The sequence below is a fragment of the Sorex fumeus genome, unplaced genomic scaffold (genome assembly GCF_029834395.1).
Source record: "Sorex fumeus unplaced genomic scaffold, SorFum_2.1 ptg000044l, whole genome shotgun sequence".
In the NCBI taxonomy this organism is placed as follows: domain Eukaryota; kingdom Metazoa; phylum Chordata; class Mammalia; order Eulipotyphla; family Soricidae; genus Sorex; species Sorex fumeus.
Genome location: NW_026606101.1, coordinates 52,428,704 through 52,448,234, shown reverse-complemented (window position 1 = coordinate 52,448,234; position 19,531 = coordinate 52,428,704). Strand labels below are relative to the sequence as shown.

The 19,531-nt window shown below is 41.1% G+C and overlaps 1 protein-coding gene across 1 annotated transcript; it reads left to right on the top strand.

Annotated features, from left to right (window-relative positions):
* The first annotated feature begins 1,133 nt into the window (after window positions 1-1,133).
* CRYGS (crystallin gamma S) lies at window positions 1,134-16,280 on the top strand. The gene is given in 5 exon segments (XM_056122036.1): window positions 1,134-1,140; window positions 14,298-14,433; window positions 15,965-16,097; window positions 16,099-16,159; window positions 16,162-16,280. Coding segments are annotated over 5 exon segments (456 nt in total).
* The last annotated feature ends 3,251 nt before the right edge of the window (window positions 16,281-19,531 follow it).

Below are 19,531 nucleotides of genomic sequence, written 5' to 3'. Positions count from 1 at the left end.
TTTGCTTTTTGGGTCACACCTAGTGATGCACCGGGTTTACTCCTGATTCATGCTGGGAGTCAAACCCAGGTTGGTTGGTTGGCTATGTACAAGGCAAATACCCTACCTGCTGTGCTATTACTCCAGCCCTGTAGATGCTTTTATAAGTTTATAAAAATTAGAAAACCAAGCATTAACATTGTTACTCAAAGTTTCATTTCTTAATTTTTATGTTAAGACATTTGCCATTTTCTGAAATGATTGAAATGTATCCTGAGTGTATCCTATTTAGAAAAATATTTGTTGAGGGAGCTGGAGAGAGAGTACAGAGTTTAAAGATGCTTGACTTGCATGAGACTGGCCCTGGTTTGGTCCCCACCACCACATATGAACCCTTGAGCACTGCCAGGAATGAATCCTGTGCACTGAGTCAGGAGTAAGCCCTCCACACTTCTGGGTGTAGCCCAAACATTCTCTCTCTCTCTCTCTCTCTCTCTCTCTCTCTCTCTCTCTCTCTCTCTCACACACACACACACACACACACACACACACACACTTGAATTTTTGGTATAACTTTGTTAGTGCAAAGAGGAAGCTTTTCTTTTGACAAAATAGTTGAAAGTTATACTGAAGAAAAGTTGATTTGGGGACCATACGTGTTTTGTTTAAAATTATAATATCTTTCCTAAAATCAGAGGTGCCAGGAAATATTCTCTAAATAGGTGCCAATATGATATCATAGCAGAAAAGGGCTACCTACCAAGTAACAAAGTGGGCTTAAATATCAACCCTTTGTAAATTCATGATTTGCACAGAAACTTTAAGTCTATCAAAGTTACTTACTGTACAGCACGATTTCTTGTTGATTAGAACTTGTATATGTTTGTGTGTTTTGGAAAAAATCAGAGGTAAGAACAATGACAAGAACCTAAATTTCCACAAACCCTTTGTCTAGAAGCACCAATTGCTAACATTTTGCCACTGTTACTTTCTACCACCAAATAGTAGTACTACTATTGCTCCCAGTTTTAGAGTAGGTAATCTTGGGCATTTAGTCCTGCATACTCCTGCATACATTGGCTTGTTCTTTCCAAAGATAGGGGTGTTCTCTTACATAGTCATAGTACAAATGATTGAATTCAGAAAGCTTAACAATGGATGGTATAATAATCTTATCTAATTACTGTCCAGTTTAAAATTTTCACTAATCATCCCCAAAATGTCATATATTACGATTTTTTTCTGTGTGTTTCCTTGCCATATCATTGTGTTGCTTTTGAACATGTTCTTTTCAGTGCATGGGGGCTGCTCCTAGTTGTGTGCTTGGGCTTGCTCCCAGCAGTGCTTGGAGACCACATGGCAACAGCCACTAAACTCCCACATAACAATGCATGAAGTTAGATATTGAATTCCCTCTTTTGGCCCAGCACATGTCACTTTTTGTTCAAAAATACAGGGTGACTTTTGACTCATCTCCTGCAAACTTTAAAGAAAACAAAAAAGGGATTTCGAGGTGGCTATTTTTTAGAAAACCAAATTATGTTAGGAAAGAGGGACTTTTTGTTATGTTTTTTAACATAAAAATCTGTGCTGGGTTTTGCAGAAAACCACTCAGCAGTCTATAGTTATATGCAGCAATGTCTAAAATTGGAAACTAGGTAAGCAAAAGGTTACTCAGATGTGAGCCTACCGGCAGAGACAGATGAAAAGAGAATCAGAATAAACTACAACTAATACCTACCAGCCTGGCCCTCATTCCTTCCTCCACCTGACCATCGCCATCGACCTCTCCGGGGTGGGAGAAGGGTGAGACTACCGAACGCGGGTGGTGGGAGAGATAGAGCCACCGCCACTGTGTGCTGTGCCCCGCCTTGTGCAGCCATTCAATGTAAAGCTGGGGATAAAATGCTCTCCAGGTGTCCCCCGAGATGCCTGAAGAGAAGCAGTTTTGAGCGTCTGCCCTGCCCTCTTCACTCCTGACCGCGGCGCCCATCTCATCTTAAATCCAGGACCCCAGGTGTCCCCCAAGATGCCTGAAGAGAAGCAGTTTTGAGCGTCTGCCCTGCCTTCTTCACTCCTGACCGTGGCGCCCATCTCATCCCAAACCCAGGGTTCTGTAGAGGTGTGACCTCCTCAAAAGTGGGTGTGGCCTCAAAAGTGGGCGTGGCTTAATTTCCGGCGGTGTATTGTTCTCCCATACTAAGGAACCTAGTCCCCAAGGAATCTAGTTCCCAACCTACTCAGCAATTTGAAGAAACAAAGAAAATCCCCACCACAAGGGGAGAGCAACGAAAACAATCTAGAACATTCCGTTAATACAGCTCACCTAAGGGACCTCTCTGACATAGAATTCAGATATGAAGTCATCAAGATGTTCAATCAACTCAATGAAACAGTCAGACAGACAGCCAGTAACACCACAGAAAAAATCGACAAATTATGAGAAGAAATGAGAGCAGAAATGTCACAATTAAAAGATTCCACAGATGAAATGAGAAACTCAGTTTCTTCTCTTAAAAATAGAATGACCACAGCTGAAGAGAGAATCAGTGAGCTGGAAGATCAGCTGCAACAAGCCAACACGCAACAACAAACAGTGGCAAGGGACCTCAAAATGGCTCTACAGAGAATCAGAGTCCTAGCAGATGATTCCAAGATGAACAATATTAGAATCATGGGACTACCTGAAGCTCAGGGAAACAATCCCAACGAAAAAAACACCGTCAAACAAATCATTGGATTTATGACCTCAACATCAGACCAGAATCCATAATGTTTATTGAAGACAAAGTCGGCAAAACTCTCCATGATATTGAAGCTAATGGTATCTTCAAAGATGTCACACCACTGGCCGAGCAAGTGAAAACTGAGATAGACAAATGGGACTATCTTAAACTAAGAAGCTTCTGCACCTCAAAAGAAACAGTGACCAAAATACAAAGACAGCCTACAGAATGGGAAAGGATATTCACCAAGTACACATCCGACAAGGGGTTGATATCAAGGATATACAAGGTACTGGTTAAACTCCACAAGAAGAAATCACCCAACCCCATCAAAAAATGGGGTGAGGAAATGGACAGAAACTTTCGCAAAGAAGAAATTCGAATGGCAAAAAGGCACATGAGAAAATGCTCTACATCACTAATCATCAGAGAGATGCAGATCAAAACCACAATGAGATATCATTTCACACCACAGAGACTCACCCACAACCACAAGAACAAAAGCAACCAATGCTGGCGCGGATGTGGCGAGAAAGGGACCCTCCTTCACTGCTGGTGGGAATGCCGACTGGTCCAACCCTTTTGGAAAACAGTATGGACGACTCTCAAAAAATTAGAATTTGATCCGCCATTTGACCCAGCTATAGCACTCCTGGGAATATATCCCAGAGAGGCAAAAAGGTATAGTCGAAGTGACATCTGCAATTGTTTGTTCATTGCAGCACTCTTTACAATAGCCAGAATCTGGAAAAAACCTGAGTGCCCAAGAACAGATGACTGGTTAAAGAAACTTTGGTACATTTACACAATGGAGTACTATGTAGCTGTTAGAAAAGATGAAGTTATGAAATTTACATACAAGTGGTACTACATGGAAAGTATCATGTTAAGTGAAATGAGTCAGAAAGAGCGGGATAGACACAGAAAGATTGCATTCATCTGGGGAACATAAAGCAACAAAAAGGGAGACTAACACCCAGGAATGGCTGAGATTAGTACCAGGAATTTTGCTCCATGAATGGAAGGCCAGCCACACGTTCTAGGTGAAAAGGAAGCTCAGATAGAGAAGAGAGCACCAAATGAAGGGTGTTGTGAGGACCCTCCCAGGGTGGGAGAAGCATGCTAAAAGTAGTCTATAGACCAAACATGATTGCCATTCAATGCCTCTCTTACAAAACACAGTACCCAAAAGAAGAGAGAGAGAACAAGGGGGAATACCCTGCCACAGAGGCAGGATGGGATGGGGGGGGATGGGGGGGGAGCTGGGACCCGTGGTGATGGATGACGGGCACTGGTGGAGGGATGGGCACTTGATCATTGTATAACTGAAACCCAAGCACAAAATTTGTAAGCCTATAACTACCTCATGGTGTTTCACTAATAAAAAAAGAAAAAAAAAGATGTGAGCCTACCCACTTTTTTTTTCTAATGAAGAACATGGAGCACTGTAGCACTGCCCTCCCTTTGTTCATCGATTTGCTTGAGCGGGCCCAGTAACATTTCCATTGTGAGATTTGTTGTTACTATGTTTGGCATATCAAATACATCACGGGTAGCTTGCTAGTCTTTGCCGTGCAGGCGAAATACTCTCAGTAGCTTGCTGGGCAGAGGAATCAAACACGATTGGCCCAGTCAGCAGCGTGTAAGGCAAACATCCTACCCGCTGTGCTTGGAGAACATTGCTTTTTTTGTCTAAAGGTAAATATGCAAGTGGGTAGAACACTGGGATTGAGAGAGAAGAAATCTTTTTTTTGCTCTGCTAGCATCTATTCTAATAAGTACTTTGTTGTGGGTTTGTTTAAACAGTTTATTAAAGTGTTATAAATTAAACACTTTCCTGGTGTGATGTTAAACACTTTATTGGTATGCAATAGGTAAATATCACATGATTTTTGTCTTTCAGCAGCTAGCATTCTGTGAATTTTCACCAGAGGCAGACATGCTGATAAGAGAATTATGTGAAGCAGAAAATTTAATATTCAATTAAAAATGTATGAAATTTAGCCTCAGTCATTAATGTTCTAAAAGATATATCAACCGATCTTTTGACTCAATCATATGAACCAAACATATGAATATATGAACCGGAAAAGGGTATATGAACTAATCAAGCTATATTCTGCATATCCCCTTCTTTTAAGCAATTACTGCCATTCTGTTCCCTAACATGCTTAAGTTAGGAAAGTTGCCCCTAAAGTACTTGATTCAGTTATTGAACAGAAAATTAATCTCTCATGCAGGCAATATATAACTTCATTCTTTTTTTGTTGAAGGTTCTGAGAGGCCCACATTGGGTAGTGTTTAGGGCTTAGTCTTGGCTTTACACTCAGGGATCACTTCTGGCAGTGCTCAGGGGACTATATGCCGTGCCTAGAATTGAACCCTGGTCAGCTATGTGTAAGGCAAGTGCCCTACTCTCAATACAATCTTTCTCTGACACGGTTGTTTAAAAAAAAGTCATCAGTACTTGATTTCTTTTTTCATCCTAAAGATTCACTTTCAAACTTTAAACCCACTGAGTTGGAAATATTGGACAAAATATATTTATATCCTTCACTTATATTCTCTAGTTAATATTTTATCCTATTCAGTCTCTTTGCTGAACCACCTGAAAACAAATACCAGACTTCCATACAGTTCTCAAATATAAAGACATTCACCCATATAAACTTAATTTACATTCATATCTCAACTATCATAAATGCAGTAAGTGATAAGCTAGATTCAGACTTCCCCCAATTGTTCTCCAGAATGATCCTCACAAATCTGGGTTTTCCCTGCTGTAAGATCCTGCAAATGACCATGTTTGGTTTTGGTTGTTGTGTTTCTTTTCTTTTTTCTCTCTCTTTTTTTTTAAGCCCCTTTGATATGCGGTAATCTCACATGTCTTTGTTGTTTGAGACATTTGCAAATCTCAGACTAGGTTTCTTGAGGGTCTTTTCCTGAAACCTAGATTCATTGATTGCTTCTGGTTTTGGCCTATCCGGTAAGAATTAGTGACGTAGGCAGTGCCTGTACATACTTTATCCTTTCAGGAGACATACGCTGTCCAATAGTGGGTCAGTGATTGTTTTGTTTTGCATTTGGAAAACATCTAGGATCCATACTGTCATCCAAAGATTTGGGGAGAAAAATGAAACAGTATCTTTGAAAATCCCTAGAAGGATATCCCTGTCCTTTGAGGGTTGTTTCAGAACCACTTTAGGCAAAAACTGTGCCACTTTCCAAGATTTCCAGAGTTACTGTGGGCACTTTTCTTGTCTCTGGGCTGAAATAAGTTTGCTTACTACACCAGAGGAGATAGTAAATTCTCATATGCTTACTGTTTTTTCCTTCCCCCTTTATCTTGATAGCAATTTAGAACTAAATTTAAAGCAGAAGACTTTTACTAAGTTTGTTTTATCATCTATGGAATACCCAAGGCACTTTTCTTTCTGATATATGGGAATAATATGCTATTTTTAAAAAAATATATCTGAAAATGAGAGAAAATTTGTAATAATTTCTGGGAAAATTATGTTCACATCTCTGTCTTCTTTGCAAAATAATTTTTTTTTTAAATAGGAGCCTTTCTCAGTGGACCTGGGAAGGGAACTACCCTAGTGATGCTTGGCTTTGTTGGCTCAGTGCTCCAACCTGGCACTGTGGTCTTCAGATTCAGTAGTATGTGGGCCACCATGGCTACACGCAGACACAAATGCTGCAGAATGAACTCAACGGTGTGCCCAGGCAAGGCAGGTGCTTTATCCATAGTCCTCATCCCCTCTGCAAGAAATTTTACCCGAGTTTTCAACCAGACCGCCTCTGTGCTTACTGGGTACATTTCATGATCCATTAAACATGTGCTCAGGGTTTGTCAAGGGCTAGTTACAGGAGCTTCAAATTTAAGTAATCTGAAGCCTTGTCCTTAGAAGAAGTCTGGTAAGAAGAGTCTGGGAGGGGAGGCAGACAGAGAAGGGGAGATAGATAGATAGATAGATAGATAGATAGATAGATAGATAGATGTATATATATATATATGTATATATATATATATATGTATTATAAGCACAACAAGAGGTGAGAATAAAAAGAAGGAAATGAGTAAATCCAAAATTGCTGAGTATATGTAGGTCTAACATTCTTTGGGCCCTGAGATTTGGCAGGATTTTGACAGTACTTGGAGTACTTGGTCTAGAGCAGGTAATGGTTCTAGAGCAATGCTTGGGCTTGTTTTAATCTTGGGATGGTTGTTGGCTGATGGGCTAGGAGGGTGGGCAACCAGGTGATGGTTGTTGGCTGGTGGGCCAGGAGGGTGGGCAGCCAGGTGACCTTGTAGAATAGAATGTGTATTTCTACCTCTCAGATACTGATGTTAGCCTGGGGGAAGGTATGATGAACAATAACTCTAAGAAACAATGAAGAAAGAAAGTAACAATTTCCTGTAGCCTATCCCTTACTAAAACTCTCTGGGCTGGGAGGAATAAATCTCAGGGCTGGGAGGAATAGAGACATTACTGGAGCCTGCTGGCGTAAATCAATGAACAACGGGATGACAGTGATTCAGTGATTCCTTACTAAATCTGTGTTGGTGAGTTGTTGGCCAAACCCAAAAGTAAGTTGAACTCAGGGGTTGAAAATCTATTATTAAGAAACTACTGTAGTTTTTCTTAAAAGAATCTCCATGGTTTTTTTTTGGGGGGGGGGGGTTTGAGTCACCATGAGATAGACAGTTAGAAAGCTGTTCATGATCAGGTTTCAGCCATACAATGATCCAACACCTATCCCTCCACCAGTCCATTTCCCACCACCAATGACCTCACTTTCCCTCCTACCAACCCCATCCCCCAGCCTGCCTCTATGGCTCTATAGCAGGCACTTTCACCTCTCTCTCTCTCTCTCTCTCTCTCTCAATGTTTAGCTGACATTGTTACAGTGTTAATATTTATGTCTTATGACATTGATATACACATTAATTGTAGCTTTATGGACAGCTATATGCCCAGGATCTTCTATCACAGTCATTATGTCACTTTTAGTCTAATTGCATATTTTGAAAACTCAAATTTCTCAAGTGCATTCTACATTGAAAATATATTGCATGGTTCCATAGACTAAGTAACAATCATTACCATATTTACTATTAAAATTTACATATATTTGGCTGGATATACAAGAACAATAGTTTGAGCATGGATTTTTTTTAGAAAACTTCCCTGAATTTGAGGTCCTTAGACTCAAGACAGTTTCATTCTAAGCGTCAGTGCTATGCATTTGAACAGATCCGGCTCCACAGGTTGGAAGATAGCAAAGGAAAATGAACCTCAGATTACTAATTAGGAATTTTCTCCTCAGCTACACTGGTTCTCTTGCCATCAACAATTTGCAACTGAAGAGATGGCACTTTGCAGAGTTTTAATGGCCTGTCCAAGTCACAGGGATTACCTAGTACTGGGATTTCTTTTTTCACCTGTAAACTGGGGTCATGTATCTTTAAATCTGTGCTTTGCTGAAAAGGAAAAGGAACCTGGAAGAAATGAAATGAATTTTGTAATAGAAGAAAGGAGATGAAATAGGTGATTTGCGGGTTGAAGTGGGAAAGGTCTCTTTGGGAGAACAGGAAATAGAAGTGTTAAGAGAAGATGTGAAAGGCAAGGCAAAGATTAAGGAAGAATAAAATATTTGTTAGCAGATTACTTTCAGGAAAGACCTGGGGAAGAAGGGAATAAATTTTTATGCTTGTTTGCAAGTCATACTTAATTTCTTTCAGTCCTTCATTCTAACATCCAATTAGCTGCCAAATCTTTAATTCCTTCTGATTGTTTTCTCATCACCACTCATGTTGCAGTGCTTTTTGTTTCTCAGACTAGCCATCCATCCTCAGGAAGACTCAAAGGGGTTCTGCTTATCTCAGATGAAATGGCTGATAAGAGTTTCTCCTTTTGAACTGATCGTGTAAATTATCCACAAGGTGGCAGCCTAGTGCCAGTAAATTACTGGAATTGAGGCTACCTGTGGTTTCAGTTTATCACCCCTACACCACCACTAAAAGTGAGATTCCCGGTTGCACCACAGCAGCAGAGAAGGGAGAAAATTACAAACCAGATTTTCAATCTTTTGTCCTTGGCTTGTTGGACAAAGAGAGAGAAACTCTATGTTCCACTTGGTTGAGTGGGTTTAAGAAACTGCTTCAAAAACTAGAATTTCCTGTGAACTCCATCTCTTTCAAACAGAAAGGTTAAATTTTATTTTGCTGTCAGTTTCCAATCTAGTCCTTTCACTAGACAGAGGGAAACTGGAGCCTGAGAGAAAGTTTGGCTAACATTAAAGATCCGCTGGAGAGATTCAACTGCAGAACCCAGGTCAGTCATTTCCAGTTTCCCAGTGGTCTGTGTGAGTCCCAGAGCTTATTTGCCAAAGTAGAGGGCTGGTAAGGGTTCAGAGAAAATGCCTTCTTTTCTCTTTTCTCTTTTTGGTTTTATTTGGCTCACACTCAGCTGTGCTCAGGGATCCCTCTTGGTGGTACTTGTGGACCACATACAGTGCCAGGAGTTGAGCCTCAGGGAGACAAATGCCCTGTACTATCTCTCCAACTTCTGTTGCAATAAAATAATATAGGACACAGCATGCTGTACTTTCATGCATCTGTGCTCTCTTCTACATCCATGTAAAATAAACTTTCTGAAGCTGAGTTCGGAGCCCTATTTATCAGCTGGTCAGCTCCTCCACATCACCTAGAATAAATTTCTGCGTTGCGAAACCACCCATCTTCATCATACATGTGCTCAGGGTTTGTCAAGAGCTGCTTAAAGGAGTTCAGAGCTGAAATAAGGCTGAAGCCTTGTGGTTAGAAGTCTCATAAGAGTCTGGCAGGGGAGGCAGACAGAGAAGTGGAAAAATTATATTTATTATATAATGTAAGTAGAGCAAGATGCAGGAATAGAAAATAATGAATGTCTCAAATTTCTGACATATTTAGTGCCCTCTTGTTCTGCTATATTTTAACATTTTTATAAAGAAACTCCTCACTCCAATTGTTGACAACCAAAGTTGTCTGCTGGAAGGTAAAGGTTATGAGGAGAAAGGAGTTTTGTCAGCAGATAAAGCCACCCATCTTCGTTCTCATTGTCTGCACTGTGCTTCAGATTACCTTGTATGACGGGAAAAGATTTTCAAGGCCACCCCTAAGGAAAGAAATAATAAAATTTAGAGCAGAAATTAACAACATGGAAACCCAAAAAACAATCCGAAAAGTCAATGAAACCAAGAGCTGGTTCTTTGAGAAAATAAACAAGATTGATAAACGACTAGCAAGACTCACAAAGAAAGAGAGAGAGAGAACCCTAATAGACCGAATCAGAAATGAAAAAGGGTGGAGGTATGGTGCCGCCAGTAGGTCAATCTGTACCTGTGAGGCGAGTGCATCAGCAGCCTGATGGCACCTTCAGACTTCCAGATACCCCCAAATTGCTGCTGTGCCTTTGGCCAGATTCCAAAAACTTGGGGCAAAGTTTACCAAGAAAATAAATGGTCAAAAGTTAGGTATGTGGGAAACACACCCACAAACCACCTCCGGCTCAGCTATATAAATGGAGGCATGGCCTCTCTGGTTCCTGATCGAACTTCTTAACGGCCATGATCCCAGAGACTCGAAACAAATCGCAAAACCCAATGGCTTTTGGCAGAAATGCGTCTGGTCCCTGAGTAGGTTACCAGTGCCAGGCCATCCAAAGAGGGAATAGGTTTTGTGCCTTGGCCTGTTCCCCCTGGTGGCCCAGTGGCTGTCATCCTCCAGAGGTTACTGGACAGTCAGGTTTGGGCCTGCAGTGATGAGACACACGGGGCCTCAGGGGATGGGGTGGAGCCGGCCCTTTCCTCCCCATCCCAACAACATTCCAAGTCACCGCCCATGAATGGCTTCTCTGGCTCCTGATCAAGCTGCTTAACAGCCATGATCCCAGAGACTCAGGAACAAATCTCAGAACCCAGCATGTTTGGGCAGAATTCCCTCCAGATGTAAGTGTTAAAATTTCAGAATTTCAAAATTGCAGCCACTACTGCAGCCACACGACATCTTATGTTATTCATAACCAGCAATAGAAAACAAATTGTCTACTATTGCCTTTTTGGCAGATCTGAGTGTTGAGGTAAAATCCCAATAATAATGGTGGGTCTGGTGTCAAAATATTGAATGTAATCAAAGTAGAGAGTAATTTGAAATCATCTGCCCCACAGGTAGGGGGAGGGTGTGAGATGGGGGTGTACTGGGGTTTTTGGTGGTGGAGAATGGGCACTGGTGAAGGGACGGGTGTTTCATTGTATGACCGAGACTTAAAACTGGAAGCTTTGTAACTGCTCTCACGGTTATTCAATAAATAAAACTATTAAAAATGAAAAAAAAGTAAGGTGGAGTTCATGCACAATTCAATCAGCCTAATCAGGGGCTGAATAAATAGCAGTACTCTTACATAAAAAAAGAAAAGAAATGAAATGAAAAAGGGGACATCACAACAGAAACCAATGAAATTCAAAAGATCATCAGAGACTACTTTGAGAGTCTGTATACCACGAAACAAGAGAACCTAGAAGAAATGGATAAATTCCTGGATTCCTATAATCTCCCAAGATTGAACCAAGAAGACTTGGGATACCTGAATAGATCAATTCATATCAAGGAAATTGAAAATTAATCAAAAGTCTTCCCAAAACAGAAGCCCAGGCCCAGATGAATTCACTAGTGAATTCTTGCAAACATTTAAAGAAGACCCGTTGCCAGTTCTCCTCAAGCTTTTCCAGGAAATTGAAAAAACAGGAACTCTCCCAAACAGCTTCTATGAGGCACATATCTCCATAATACCAAAAGCAAACAAAGACACCACCAACAAAGAAAACTATAGACCAATATCTCTGATGAACAGGATGCGAAGATCCTCAACAAAATATTCGCACATAGAATCCAACAACTCATCATACACCACGACTAAGTGGGATTCATCCCGGGGATGCAAGGATAGTTTAACATTTGGAAATCAATCAACGTAATCCATCATATTAACAAAAGAAAAGATAAAAACCATATGATCATATCAATGGACCCAGAGAAAGCTTTTGACAAGATCCAGCACCCATTTATGATGAAAACTCTCACCAAAATGGGTTTTGAAGGAACTTTCCTCAAAATAGTCAAAGCCATCCGTGACAAACCCAAAGCAAGCATTATCCTCAATGGGGAAAAACTAAGATCAGGGACAAGACAAGGATGCCCACTATCACCACTTTTGTTCAATTTAGTACTGGAAGTACTTGCATTAGGCAAGAAATTAGAGATTAGGCAAGAAAAAGACATTAAAGGCATCCAGATAGGAAAGGAAGAAATAAAGCTCTCACTATTTGCAGAAGATATGATACTATATCTTGAGAATCCTAAATCCTCTACCAAGAAACTCCTAGAAACAATAGACTTGTACAGTAAAGTCTCAGGCTATAAAATTAATGCCCAAAAATCCATGGCCTTCCTATATGCAAATAATGAGAGAGAGGAAAGTGACATGAAAAAAACAATCCCGTTCACAATTGTGCCCCAGAAAATCAAATACCTCAGAATCAGCCTTACTAAAGAGGTAAAGGATCTCTACAATGGAAACTACAAGACGCTACTCCATGAAATAAAAGAGGACACGAGGAAATGGAAACATATCCACTGCTCATGGATAGGAAGAATTAACATTGTCAAAATGGCAATACTCCCCAAAGCATTATACAGATTCAATGCGATCCCTATAAGGATACCCATGAAACTCTTCAAAGAAATCGATCAAGCACTCCTGAAATTCATATGGAACAACAAACGCCCACAAATAGCTAAAGCAATTCTTGGGGGAAAGATGTGAGGAGGCATCAACCTCCCCAAGCTCAAAATCTACTACAAAGCGGTAATAATTAAAACAGCATGGTACTGGAACAAAGGCAGGGCCGCAGACCAATGGAACAGGGTGGAATATCCATACACACAACCCCAAATGTATGAACATCTAATCTTTGATAAGGGAGCAAGAAATGTGAAGTGAAACAAGGAAAGCCTCTTCAACAAATGGTGCTGGCCATAATTGGACAACCACATGCAAAATAAAATGGGCTTAGACCTTGACCTAACACCCTGCACAAAAGTCAGATCAAAATGGATTAAAGATCTCAACATCAGGCCAAAATCCATAAGATACATTGAAGACAAGGTCAGCAAAACCCTCCACGATAGTGAGGCTAATGGTATCTTCAAAGACGATACTCCACTGACCAACCAAGTGGAAACAGAGATAAACAAATGGGACTATCTTAAATTAAGAAGCTTCTGCACCTCAAAAGATACAGTGACCAGAACACAAAGACAACCTACAGAATGGGAAAGGATATTCACCCAATACCTATCCGATAAGAGGTTGATATCAAGTATATACATGCACTGGTTGAATGCCATAAGAAGAAAAAATCCAACCTCATTAAAAAATGGGGCAATGAAATGAACAGAAACTTTCTCAAAGAAGAAATCCGAATGGCAAAAAGGCACATGAGAAAATGCTACTTCACTAATCATCAGGGAGATGCAGATCAAAACAACAATGAGATATCTCACACCACAGTGACTGGCCCACATCCAAAAGAACAAAAGCAACCAGTGCTGGCACGGATATGGCAAGAAAGGGACTCTGCTTCACTGCTGGTGGGAATGCTGACTGGTTCAGCCCTTTTAGAAAACAGTGTGAATGATTTTCAAAAAATTAGAAATTGAGCTCCGTTTGATCCAGCAATACCACTCCTGGGAATATATCATGGAGAGGCAAAAAAGTACGGTCAAAATGACATCTGCACTTCCATGTTCATTGCTGCACCATTCACAATAGTCAAAATCTGGAAAAAAACTGAGTGCCCGAGAACAGATGACTGGTTAAAGAAACTTTGCTACATCTACACAATGAAGTACTATGCAGCGGTTAGAAAAGATAAAGCCATGAAATTTACATATAAGTGGTACTACATGGAAAGTATCATGCTAAGTGAAATGAGTCAGAGAGAGACAGACATAGAAAGATGGCATTCATCTGGGGAACATAAAGTAACAAAATAGGAGATGAACACCCAAGAATAGCCGAGATAAGTACCAGGAGGTTCACTCCATGGCTTGGAGGCCAATTGCACATGCTAGGAGAAAAGGCAGCTCAGATAGAGAAGGGAGAACCAAGAGTGTTGGGAGGATCCTCCCAGGATGGGAGATGCATGCTGAAAGTAGACTATAGACTGAACATGATTGCCACTCAATGCCTCTTTTGCAAACCACAGCAACCAAAAGGAGAGCGAGAACAAAAGGAAATCCCCTGCAACAGAGGCGGGGTGGGGGGGGGGGGTGGGGGGGATGGGAGGGTGGGAGGGATACTGGGATCATTGGTGGTAGGGAATGGGTACTCGATCATTGTATAACTGAAACCCAAACACAAACATTTGTAAGTCTATAACTGTAACTCATCGTGTTTCACTAATAAAAATTTAAATAAAAAAGATTTTCAAGGCCACCACTGTGACCGTGACAGCGATGGTGCAGATTTCCACATGCCCCTTCAGAGTGGAAGGAGGTAAACTGGGCTGTGTACAAAAAGCCTCACTTGGCCGGGTATATGTATGTCTTGCCTCAGAGTGAGAACCCTGACTACCAGTATTGGCTGGGCCTCAGTGACCACCTGGGCTCTGGGAGGGCTATCTGTCTGCTAAGTGTGGAGGCATACTTTCTCCTTCCTCCCTTATTATTATGACTACTATCATTGCTTTTATCTTGGCCTGGGGTGGGGGCAGAAAAGAGGGGAGGGGTTGGACTGAGGGACGGAGGGGGAGAGAAAGAGATTGATTCAGTGGGAACACAAGCTCTGCATGCAGGAGGCATAGGTTTGATACCCAACACACATGGTCCCCTGAGCATGACTGGAGTGACCCCTAGCAATGAGCCAGAAGTAGCCCCTAGGTAGCTCCTAAGTAGCCTCAGGTGAAAACAACAAAAACTGTCCTGCTTTCTTACTGTTGAGGAGTAAGAGGAATAAGTAACTTTTTTTTTTTTAATATTTGTTGTTGAAGTGATATTACACTGTAACATAGTTTCAGATGCGCATCATTGTAAATTGACATTGTTAGCTAATGTTTTGCTGTAGAAGAAATCCTTTCCAACTTTTGCTATGCAATTGACTGCTATTTTTGTTTTTGTTTTTGAGTCACCCCCAGCCTATTCTGAGCTTACTCCTGCTCTATATGCTCAGGGATCTCTTGTAGTTGTGCTCAGGGAATTGAATGCAGAGCTGGGGATCAGAACCTGTCACCATATGCAAGGTGAGCATCTTAGCTCCTGCATTATCTCTCTGGCTCCTGCAGTTGACCACCTTTACCCAATTTTTCCCATCCGAAAACTCTTAGCTCAGGGGCTGGAGTGACGGTACAGTAGGTAGCGTGTTTACCTTTCACGTGGGCAACCCAGGGTCCATCGCAGGACCATATATGGCTGTGTGAAAACTACTGGGAGTGATCCTTGATCTCAGAGTCAGAAATAAGCCCATATGCACTGCTGGTTGTGGCCCCCAAACAAAACAAAAATAAAAAACAAAAACCTTTAGCTCAGTTTATCATGAGATTAAATAAATATATTTCAGTAGTGCTTTCTCCACATTGAAGATATTTTATGGAGTGAATTTTTTTCTAGCAAAAGTCAGCTGTTTCAGTGCACAGTGAGGATGGGGGTGATGATCAACTAGTTTTCAAGATGACAGGTTCTGACTCATGAGCTTCTCTGAGTTCTTCACCTGCTGGTGATTTCTGCCATGGTTGCTGTTCTTTTCTTCCTGTGTTTTTTGGTTTTGTTTTGCTTTGCTTTGCTTTTCTGTTTTGTTTTGTTGTTGTTGTTGTTGTTGTACCGAGAGTATTCCACCTGCATGGCAGAGGCTGGCAAGCTCCCCAGGGCATATTTGATAGGCCAAAAACAGTAACAACAAGTCTCACAATGGAGACGTTACTGGTGCTGCTCGAGCAAATTGATGAACAACGGGAGGACAGTGCTACAGTGCAGTGCAGCTGTTTTTTTTTTTTTAGCTTTTTGGGTCACAGCCAGTGATGCTCAGGGGTTATTCCTGGTTCTGCACTCAGGAATTACTCCTGACTGTGCATAGGGACCATATGGGATGCCGGGGAATTGAACCCAGGTCAGCCACTTGCAAGGCAAATGCCCTACCTGCTATACTATCGCTCCGGCCCCATCTTCCTGTGTTTATTTTTAACGGAAACCAATATAAGATTCAGATTTTTGAGAAAGGGGATTTTAATTGTAAGATGAATGAAAGTACTGAAGACTGCCCTTCCATCTTGGAACTGTTTCACATGCATATGAGAGGTTCACTCCTGTAAGGTGCTGGCAGGGGAAAGGGTCTGACTTTCTTATGACCTACCCAATTGCTGTGTTGGCAGTACCTCCTGGACAGGATGAAGTGCCAGAAGCCCATTGATTGGGGTGCTGCCTCTGCAGGTGTCCAGTCCTTCTGCTGCATTGTGGACTATGTAGATGGGCCATAAGCTTTTTCTTGGAGGCCAGACACTGGCTTTCCTTGTCATCTCAGTAAGCAGCATAAATAAAACAATTGGCAATCATTCCACTGTTGACTGTAATGCTTCTCTTTAAACACTTTAGGGCCAGTCAAGTAGGCAAGGGCCCAGTGAGCAGCTAGACACAGAAACTCATATTTCAGCTTCCAGTCAGCCACTTGGTGCCAAGGAAAATGGGATTATGCCCAACATCAGATGAGTGGACAAAGAATTGCATTAAAGGGTTAGAAAATCATACTGCCATGTAATGCTTCTTGATTAGTTTTTTATTCAATAGATATTTACTTAATGGCTAGTTATTGAGTGCCTTTATTATCTCATTTTCTTCTCACAACAAGCTGTCGATGGAGGAGGTTTTCTGCATATTTTCCAACTAAGGAAGGAGCCTTACAAAAATTTATACTTACCCAAGAATACCAACGTGGTGAATTGGTCCAGAATATTTGTTTCTAAAAAATACTTCCTCTTTTCTCTTTATTTCCAACTAACTCTTCCGACATATATTGGCTAGGGTTTGTGAGCATAATGTAAGTATAAAACCCTGAAAAAAAAAAGGTGAAAAAAAAACCCAGAGTTCTTTGATGGTCTGGCCAAGACATAATGCCTACCAAGAATGACCAGTGAAAACAGGGCTGCCCTGGAGAAGAGACACATGCCACCAGAAAATCATTGTTTTAGAGCCAGAGAATCCTGTGTCAGTTATTTCTCAACTGTCCTTTCTGTTTTTCTGTAAAAGGAAAGGACAGGAGAGTTTTCAGAGTTTTAGAACAGAGCTTTTCTTTGACTCTGCCATCCCACTCCTGATACCCCCAAAACACTAGAGCTTTAATCCAAAATGACATATGCACATCTGTATTCATTTCAGCATTATTTACACTAGTCTAGATCTGGAAACAGCCAGGTGCCCAGCATCAGGTGAGTGGTAAGGAAACTATAATTTCTGTACATACTGGAATATGACTCAGCTATGAGATAAGATGAAATCATGCAGTTTGCTGCAATTTGAATGGAACTGGAAGAAGTCGTGATAAGTGATGTGCGTCAAAAAGGAAAAGTGAAACATCAGATGATCATTAATTTGTGAAATATAAGGAGACAAAGCAAGGGATTGAACAATTCTCAATGGAAACAACTTTGAGATAGGGTCAATAGAACCGTGATTTTGTGGCTGTGGGGTGAGAGAATAAAGTTGGGAGTATCCAGGCACTTTGGTGTAGGTATAGTAGAGAAACACTGCACATATAAAACAATAAAACAATGATGTTGCGGGGCTGGAGCAATAGTACAGCAGGTAGGGCATTTGCCTTGCATGCAGCCAACCCGGGTTCGATTCCCAGCATCCCATATGGTCCCCCGAGCACCGCCAGGAGTGATTCCTGAGTGAGAGTCAAGAGGAACCCCTGAGCATGGCCGGGTGTGACCCAAAAAAGCAAAAATAAATAAAATTGAATAAAATAAGAAATAAAATTAAACAAACAAAAAATATTGTTGGTTCTATTGCTAAAGAACAAATCATTAAAAATAAAAGGCAAACATCAACAATGCATCTCTATCATAGTTGAAATGGCATTTTATTGAGTTTTACTTTGAACAACCACTGAAAATTTCTTTCCTTAATTTTAATGAAGAGAAAAATAGCATCCCTGGGAATATTTAGTGAGAATGCATGTCAATTTTGGGATGTACTAAATACACCTGTCTTTAAAGGAAATGGCAAGCCCCTATCTCTGAGTAACATCACCAAAGGACAAACTAGAATTGCTAAGGATTTTCTTTGTTTATTCTAGTTTATACTCCAGTGTGTGGGGCTTACTCTCTCCCAAACATTTTCATTCACTTTGTTAACTTTCCTGCTTTTTTGTTTGTTTTTGAACCACACCTGTCAGTTCTCAGGGTTTATTCCTGGCTTTGTGCTCAGGGATCACCCCTTACGGAGACCACATGGGGTGCGAGGGATTTAGTCTGAATCTGCTGCAAGCAAGGCAAGCTCCCTACTCACTGTACTATATCACTCTGGTCCCGAGTTTACTGATATTTTGTTCTGTCTGTTTTGGGTGAGGGACTAAGAAAATTAAGAGGAGGTTGTGGTAGGGACAGTGGAGACACAAGGAACCAAAGCAGAGGAATGGAGGCCATTTGAAAGGTTGTTCAAGTTCTGGACCTGGTCAACCTATTTTGAAGCCAACTTTCCTGATCTCCAAACTGAGGGGCTTGAACAGAATGAATGCTTGCTGAAAATGCTTATCTGTCAAATCTAAATGTTCTAAATCTCTGGAGGACCAGATACTAAAAGACACTGCTGAAAACCAGAGAGCACTCATTTTTATTATTTTTTAAAATTTTTTCATCTTATATTTTTTTATTTATTTATTTTAAATTTTTATTAGTGAAACACCATGAGGTACAGTTGTAGACTTACAAATTTTTGTGCTTGGGTTTCAATTATACAATGATCAAACACCCATCCCTCCACCAGTGCCCATTTTTCACCACCACAGGTCCCAGTATCCCTCCCACCCCCCCCCCATTCCCCCACCCCACCCTGCCTCTGTGGCAGGGACTCCCTTTTGTTCTTTCTCTCCTTTTGGGTGCTGTGGTTTGCAAAAGAGGCATTGAGTGGCAATCATGTTAGCTCTATAGTCTACTTTCAGCATGCATCTCCCATCCTGGGAAGATCTTCCCAGCACCCTTTATTTGGGAGAGCACTCATTTTTAGAGGCAGTTTCTAAATGTGGTCTCAGCGGCCCTGTCCTTCCTTTTGTACTGGGGAAACTTAGTTCGTAGTAACAGAGCTGAGGACTGTCTCTTTTCTCGTACCAATTGTCACCATGTTCCATTCGCTGGTAAGTCAGTCACAGTCTGTCCAAAACAACAGAGAAGCAATTCTGGCAGCAAGCTAAGAAAATAAGTGTCAGGATGACTAAGCACAGTCTCAGAGAAGCAGCAAGTGGCTTTTGACAGATAGAGAAGAACTGTAATTTGAGGATGTTGTATGCTTCTTGGTTCATGCCCTGACCCAAAAAGAGATCACCCCCATTTTCCCCAGCTGCAGACAAATCAGTCAACATGCACTTAAAAGGGCATTTTACTAGTGATTGATGTGAGAGGTCGAAAGCACTACATCATTATCAATCTATCCCAGTTCTGGTAGAGCCAGAAGTCAATGTACCACACCCAAAGTTTTTATTCCAAGATAATATCCCTCTACCATTTTGTATTGT